The sequence below is a fragment of the Cryptomeria japonica genome, chromosome 2 (assembly GCF_030272615.1).
Source record: "Cryptomeria japonica chromosome 2, Sugi_1.0, whole genome shotgun sequence".
NCBI classification, from domain to species: domain Eukaryota; kingdom Viridiplantae; phylum Streptophyta; class Pinopsida; order Cupressales; family Cupressaceae; genus Cryptomeria; species Cryptomeria japonica.
This window is the reverse complement of record NC_081406.1, coordinates 137,273,257-137,281,263: the sequence shown is the minus strand read 5'-3', so window position 1 is coordinate 137,281,263 and position 8,007 is coordinate 137,273,257. Positions and strand designations below refer to the sequence as shown.

Sequence of the window (8,007 nt, the reverse complement as noted above, 5' to 3'; positions counted from 1 at the left end):
TGGTTGCTTGAAGCTTCCACAACTGAGCTTGATTGATTTTGTATATAAGAACTTACATTATCTAATATGCTTTGCATAACCATTATATTTATTATCAAATTATGTGTATCCTCCTTAATCTCATTCTTCACTGATCAAATTCCTTTAGTCATCTCCTTCTTCACTAATAAAATTTCTTCAGTCATCTTCTTTTTTACTAATAAACTTTCTTCCTTTAACTTTATTGATTACATCATTAGGAGTAATATCCTCAATTATCAATCATCCTTATTTGGAGATTTTTTAGGTATGACAATATTCTTTCTACCTTTTGTCGCATGTCTTGTCATGATGGAGAAAATGATTTTTTTGACAAACACATAAACCAAAACCAAATAATCTAAAAAATTATTGTAACTTACCAAAGCCAAAAAAATCAAGAAATTAGTTGATTTGTTGTTTTCAAGGAAATTTTGGTGGAAAACCTAATCTCCCATTAAATCCTTTATTTTTGTTCAATATGAACTCAAATTTTCATTATAGACTAAGAAAAATATTCTTGATAGGCCCTCTAAATATAAAAGAAATTCATTTATTTTTAGATTTGGAAGCAACTTCGGTTAAAAAACTAATGTAACATTAGTTTTGCAATAAATACTTGAATTTTGATCTCTATTGTTTTTCAAATTTATCATGTAGAACAAATCGCCAAAATCTTAGAGACATTTGCTTACCAAAATGAACTCCAAAATTTAAAAAAATTATCTTGCCTTCAAAATGTCTAAACCATGCTTCAACACTTGTAATGGTATTAATAGCTTACACAAGAGAGAATATGATACAAAATATGCTACAATTACATGATAACAATGGAGAATAATAAAAGCCACTTTGAGAGAGCAATCCTCCTAATATCTCCAATGAAAATAAAATTCACAATATATGATGATAACTACTATATAATACCTAATTATGGCATGGCTACCATCCAAGCTAATTTAGATACTTAATTATAATCCCTAGAATGACCTAGCTACCTATATAAGACTAGTAACGATTATATAGCTTAATTAGGAGTTAAGCTAGCCACAAACTAATTACTCGTAACTCCAAACATTAAGGGCAATACCAACCACCTAAGGTTGGGTCGTATGTAGTGGGCTTTAAGTTCTATTTTGAAGGATGGGGGTCTCATGAAGTTATGCTCCAAGATCAATTAGAATTTTTTCTTTAATTAATGGCAACCCCTACCTTTTAGCTTGAAAATATGAGTAGGTGCATTTAGGGTGGAGCTAGAAATTGACTTAGGCATTTTTTTTGCCACTTATCAATCATAGAACTTTTGAATTCTTACCAATTATTTTTTTACTAGTTTATATTTAATTACTTTATTTAAATTTAATATGCAAAATAAAAAAATTCATAAGATGACCAATTTCCATAAATCCAAGAGCTTAAACTTTTATACTTAAGCTAGTGTCTCATGGACAGAGGGACTTTGATCTATTTTGAAGGAGCAAAGGGTCCCATGAAGCCAAAAAACAAAATGTCTTGTCAACCCCTACTTTTTAGTTCCAAAATTTAAACAAGTGCAATGAAGTGGGCTTAGAAATTGTCCCAACAACTTAGACTATCTTTTGCCACTTGTCAACCATATTAAATTTCTAGATTCTCATCACTTAATTTTTTTATTATTTTATATTTATTTACTCACTTAAATTGATTACGAAAAATAATAAAATTTATGAGACCACCAACTGTCATAAATTTAAGACCAACTACCATAAATTTAGGTGCTTAAACTACATTACAAAACTCGTGGGATCACTAATTTTAAAACAATCCTAAAAGATTTCAACAACACCGGGTGAAATTTTTCCACAAGCTCACAGCAATGAGACCTTGCCTTTAAATTGCACTAGCCCGCATCAATGGGACCCCACCTTTAAATTACATTATAAAATTCATGAGACCCCCATCGCACTAACTCACATTGATGAGACCCCACCTTTAAATTGCATTTAGCTTGCATTCATAAATTCTCGTCTTTTCATTGCACTACAAAATTTATGAAACCCACCTAAGACCCATCAAACAACCCGAACATGTAAAACTGAATGAAAAAAAATTGATTGAGATTGAAAGAAACAGAAGCATCTCTCATCCTAAAAAATCTCAATAATATCTACTATTTTATTTTTTGAAAATTTTATTCATAAAACATTGTCAGACCACTTTAATATACATAAAAATCTCAACAACATCCACTGAAATTTGCTGAGATTTTTTAGGAAGCCAATCCATGGGACCCCATCAAGAACACCTTCAAACAACCCAAATCCATATGGCGTGAAAACTGACGAATCAGAAGAAGTCGATTGAGGTTGAAAGAAGCTGGATCGAGCTTTCATGAGTGATCCATCCTTTAAACAAATACTTTCTTAGTTCATCCTTCAACTCAACGTGATTTGAAGGTTTGAGAGGTCAAGACCAGAAAGAAATAGTTGCGAAATTTAACACCTCCATGCAATTGCAGGGGAAAAAAGGTCGAATCAGCAGCATGCTCCAGAAGGGAGTACAGTCGCCATGTTTAGTTTCTCTTTCTACATACTTTCTTCCACATTCTTTTCAGTCTTCAAAGGGTATTCTTGCTATTGCCTTCTTTCTTCTTTCGATTCAATTCCATTAATATGGAAGCACTTCACCTGGTTCTCCCTTTTCTCCAACCCAAAGCTCTGCGTTCCCCCTGTTTCATCCTCCTTACTGCAATATCATTATCATGGTTGGCCTCTCACTGTAATGGTAAAACCCCTTCGGAAGCGTGTCAGGTTTTCGGATGTGGGAAGTACAGTTTTGATTATCCGTTTGGAAGAAAGGGCAGCGGCTGTGGTGACCCTAAGCTTCAGCTGGAGTGTGATAATACAGTGAAGATGCCTCTAATTAAGATCGGGGTTTACGAATACTACATACTGAAACCCCTAAATTACTCTCAGCTTGCACCATATTCTTACCCTACCATGATTATATTATACAAGCAATTACAGCAGAATGTATGCGCTTTATCAGAGCATATCTATGATCAATTCTGGAATTCCTCCAGTTTTCCTATTGGAAAGGGTTACAAAAATATAACCCTAGGGACAGAGTGCAATAGCTCGTATTCAAAGTCAGGCAATTTACAGTGCAATGGACAGCGTTACTATAATTTGAGTCTTCCAGACTTGAAGAAAGATTGTAAATCGGAATTTAAGCTGCCTGTGAAAGAAATTGACTTGGAAAAGCCTCTGCCGATTATACTTGATGGGATCAATATAACATGGAAGAGAAACGAATATTGTAAGGATTGCGAATCATATTACAAAAATTGTGCTCATCTTGACACCTCGTCTTTCTGTTACTGCCTTTCTACTTCCTATTCACAAAAATGCTCCTCCAGTGGTAAGATTGCTTATCCCCTTTCTTGAAATCGAGTTACGGAAGTCAATATGCAAATATGAAATGCAATGCATGAAATTTAAATATTCTAAAATCTCAAATGGTTCCGATTTGTTGCAGGTGATTCCAAGACTGCCGCTATTGTAGGTGAGTGCTGTTATCTCTAATCTGTATCTTAATATGTCAGTGCTGTGAAAATATCTTTTTCATGTCTGAGATCAAACACCTTGGAAATGATTTCAGGTGCGGCCATTGGAAGCGGTGTGTTAATCGCAGCTATAATATCGCTTGTGGCTTTTCGTCGCAAGAGGCCGTTGGCTTTCAGGGAGCTCGAGCTTCGCAAGTCCATGGAATCTTCTCCTACAAAAGTGGAGCAATTCCTTGATGATTATGCTCAGCAAATGCCTAGCAGATATTCCTATTCACAACTGCGGAATATTACCAACAACTTCGCAGATAAATTGGGGCAAGGAGGTTTTGCTGTGGTTTATAAAGGAAAACTCCCCAGGGGTAATTTGGTGGCTGTAAAGATTCTTGATCGGTCAAGACATAGTGAGGCTCAGTTTATGAACGAAGTTGCAACAATTGGAAGGATCCACCATGTCAATCTGGTCCGCCTGATGGGGTTTTGTTTTGATGGATTTAGAAGCGCACTCGTGTATGAGTATATGGTGAATGGATCTCTGGACAACTACATATTTCCCGAGAAAAAGAGCCATGGAAGTTTAAACGAGGAACAGCTATATTCAATTGCTTTGGGTGCGGCCCGCGGAATCGCGTATCTACACCATGATTGTGAAAGACGCATAATTCATTTCGACATCAAACCCCACAACATATTACTAGACAAGGATTTCACACCCAAAATTGCTGATTTTGGTCTGGCAAAATTATGTGGTAGGGAAGATGATCACATATCCATGACAAACGCTGGAGGAACACCAGGGTATGCTGCACCAGAAGTGTGGAATACAAATCTGGGGCCTGTGACGGACAAATCAGATGTTTACAGCTTTGGGATGGTGTTATTGGAAATCGCTGGGGGAAGAAGGAACATAGATTTGCGGGTGAGCCGATCCAGTCAACTGTATCTTCCAGATTGGGCATTCAAGTTGGCGGAGAATGGGCAGTTGGAGAGGAGGTTCAGAGGAAGAGGCGAAGCAGAAATAGAGTGCAAAGAGAACGAGAAAGCTATAAGAATGGCCAAAGTAGCACTATGGTGCATTCAGTACAATTCAGCAGATCGACCGAGCATTAGCAGAGTGGTTCAAATGTTGGAAGAAAATGGTGATGATGTGAGTAATCCTCCCCTGCCTTACAATTCGTATCCTGAGTCTCAATCGTCTTTACCATTTTCTGCTGAAGAATTTTCTTCCACGGTGTAGAACTGCACTTCTGTCACGCATTGACTTGAGATGTTTCTGTAGAGATTGCTGTGGAAAACTAGTGCACTAAAATTTACTGGAGTTGCAAGAGGAAGTTGCTTTATTTGTCTTTCATTTAGCTTTTTTAGTTTTCATTCAGCGTTTGTTGTGCTGTACAGAAACGATAGCTATACATTTACAGATTACTGTCATATTTAGGGCTTTTCCTTTAATGGAGGACAGCAGGTGAGAAGAGCTGTGTAAGTGCTGGTAGAAATAGATTAGCTGTAGGGTAGCGAGTATATCTGGGGCAGTTGGATTGAGTCTTTAAGGACTCTTTTACTCTGTTTTCTACATAAGCATGTAACCCTGTCTCAGTTTGTAATATAAAAGTAAGAATGTAATCTTTGAATTCTCTTTCATTTCATGATGGATCATGGAGTATGATCTGATTTATTATGGAGTGTGATCTAAAATTTGATGATAAAAAATTGATGCACGATCAAACCCAGAAACAAAACAACAATAAGAAAGTTTTGTTTTATTTTTTATTTACATATTAATATTGAGATTTAGATTTAGATTTATGGTATTAGAACTAGCAATGAGGTTCTTGGAGTGCTGGCATAAGATTAGGGTGTGTTGTTCAGCCATGGAAAGTGTTATGGAGTTGTGAGTTGTGAGTAAAGAAGCTGCCATTCAAAAAAGAGCTGTGATTTGTTTTTGGCTACAAATGAATGGGGGCATTACAACAACAAAGGAGCTTTTGTTTGGAGTGTCTTGAAGCTGTGAAGCTATCACATATAGAGTTATTTGAGGTTCCAGGCATTAAAGAGCTGTCAATGGTTAAAAGACACTGAATTTTGAAGCATCAAAGGTGTATGAAGAGATGTGATCATATCTGTTGTAGGGGATCTTCTGAGGATTGTAGAATGATTTAATGGTACTGTAATCAATTTTTTTGAAGCTGAAAATGGAAATGCTATTGAGCCTAAGCCTACCCAGAATGCAGATTTGATTAGTAAGTGGGAGACAAAAAAGTGTTCTTGTAAACTCTTAGGTTGAAATATGATTTTGCATTTAAGTTAGAAACAACAAAAGATGCTGTGTATCAATTGAATAAGTTATATGAAACAGAAGATGTAAGTACAAAACTATATAGGGGAAGAGCATCAATAGATAACATAGTTCCAATAACCATCACCTTATTGTCATGTTGACCCCCCAATAGCCATCATAGTGAAAACATCATTAATAAATTTGTTTTGTACCAATAGCCGATCATTTTTTGTAATTTTTTGTTCATAATTGACTCATTTGTGCACCACTATTGGAACATTTGTGCACCACTATCGGGACATTTGTCAACAAATACTAGCGATTTTGAGTTGACGGTTTCTGGAACACCTTTAGTTACGTATCAGGCGACACTTTGAAATGTGTACTTTTTGACCTTTATGCACATAACTGATTCCACAGGGTGCATTGTTACTACTCAGAAACCAGATCAATAGCTATAAGCAGCTAAGTCGCATACGAAGACAACTAAAAAAAATAAATCAAAATCCGATATACCGTTTAAGATCTGTGGGTGCGCAAAATTAGCTATGACGACTACTGGTACTCTTCCCCTATTCATATAAGATTTTTTCAGTTAAAACTGTACGAATCAACAGATGTTCAACCCAAACACCAGTTTAATTATCTCAAAAATCAATTGGCAGAGTGTGGATCAGATGAACAAGTTATTGTGACACGTGTGAAGATTTTGGCAGCATCATATTCTAGCTTGGCAACACGTGATCAAACTAATTTGGATTTTCAGGCAATAGTTGCAATCTTTTCAATAAGAAATGGTAAGGAAGAATGAAGGTTTCAATGAAGAGGTTTTTACAACTTTGTTTACAGTAGGATACAAGGGCAAGCTAAAGAAGAGTGAAAAAAAATCTTTAAAGTAAAAATTTTCAATAATGTTGGTGTGGATAGATGAGGTAAAGTAAAAGCAAGATAAAGTTATTATATCATTAGAATATAATTTTTCTGAATGTTGATACTTAAGAACAATTCAACATATAACACCTAAGAAGGGTTGGTTTATGTCATAAAGAAGTACCTTTTTCTTTTTAATTAATATATGCATCTTTTCAATAAATAAAATAAAGAAGAGTGTAATGAAATGACACATTTCTAAAGATGATAACCAGTATGAGATGATGGGAGATGATGGGAGTTGACAATGTTTCATTGAAGATGCCTAATGGTTCATATTTAAGCAAATGGAAGATGTATGGCATGCCCAAGCTTTAGCAAAAAGCCCAAGATTGCTAACGCTAGAATATTCATCATATTTGATAGTAAGAATATGTATTGTAAATGATGTGGGAAGAATGACTGTTGGTAAATGAGTTAGAAATGAAAATTTGTACAAATTTTCTAGAGAAACACTAGAAGAGGAATTGGAAATAATAGATCATGAAAAATCAAAATCAACCCTTTAGAATCATAGTTAGACATGTGAATACGCTTTCACTTGAAATAGTACAAAGGGAGCAATTTGTAGAGGATTTGAATTTACATCTACCAACCGGGATATGTATATGTGAAGGTGGTTGTTTGGGTAAACAACATAAATTTGCCGCCTCAAAGAATGGAGCAAGACTAAAGTGTCAAATAGAGCTAACATATGAAGACATTTGTGGACCAATGTAAATGGTGAAACACGAAGGAACAAGGAATTTTATTACTTTTATTGATAATTATTCAAGAATGACATTTTTTTTATTTTATTCAAAATAAATTATAAGCATTAGAAATGTTCAAAAAATTTAAAGCCTTTGGTGAGTAGTTGGGAAAATCTTTGTGAAGACTAGAAGTGATAATGTGGGTGAATATGCCTCCAATGAACCAACACTTTCAAAAGTTTTTGTGTAAATGGGTATAGTTAGAGTACATTATTCCTAATGCACCATAACATTACACTGTCGCAAAAAGAAATAATGAAACTTTGGTTGAAGGTGCTAGAATGCATGCTAAAGGGTAGTGGTTTTTCTAATGTGTTTTAGGATGAAGCAATTTTAATGCATGCATATATACAAAATAGGTTGCCAACTACTACATTGCATAAGAAGACACCTTATGTATCATTGCAAGGGAGCAAGCCAAATGTCAAGGGTTTGAGAACTTTGTTTGGTTGGCATTTGCACACATAGCAAATGAAGAACAAAATAAA

At 35.2% G+C, this 8,007-nt stretch overlaps 1 protein-coding gene across 1 annotated transcript; it reads left to right on the top strand.

Annotated features, from left to right (window-relative positions):
* Positions 1 to 2,203: 2,203 nt before the first annotated feature.
* On the top strand, positions 2,204 to 5,205 carry LOC131073239 (rust resistance kinase Lr10). Its single transcript, XM_058009632.2, has 3 exons — positions 2,204 to 3,417; positions 3,535 to 3,561; positions 3,658 to 5,205. The coding sequence occupies exons 1-3, from the start codon at positions 2,670 to 2,672 to the stop codon at positions 4,797 to 4,799; spliced, it is 1,917 nt and encodes a 638-aa protein (XP_057865615.2). The 5' UTR covers positions 2,204 to 2,669; the 3' UTR covers positions 4,800 to 5,205.
* Positions 5,206 to 8,007: the final 2,802 nt, after the last annotated feature.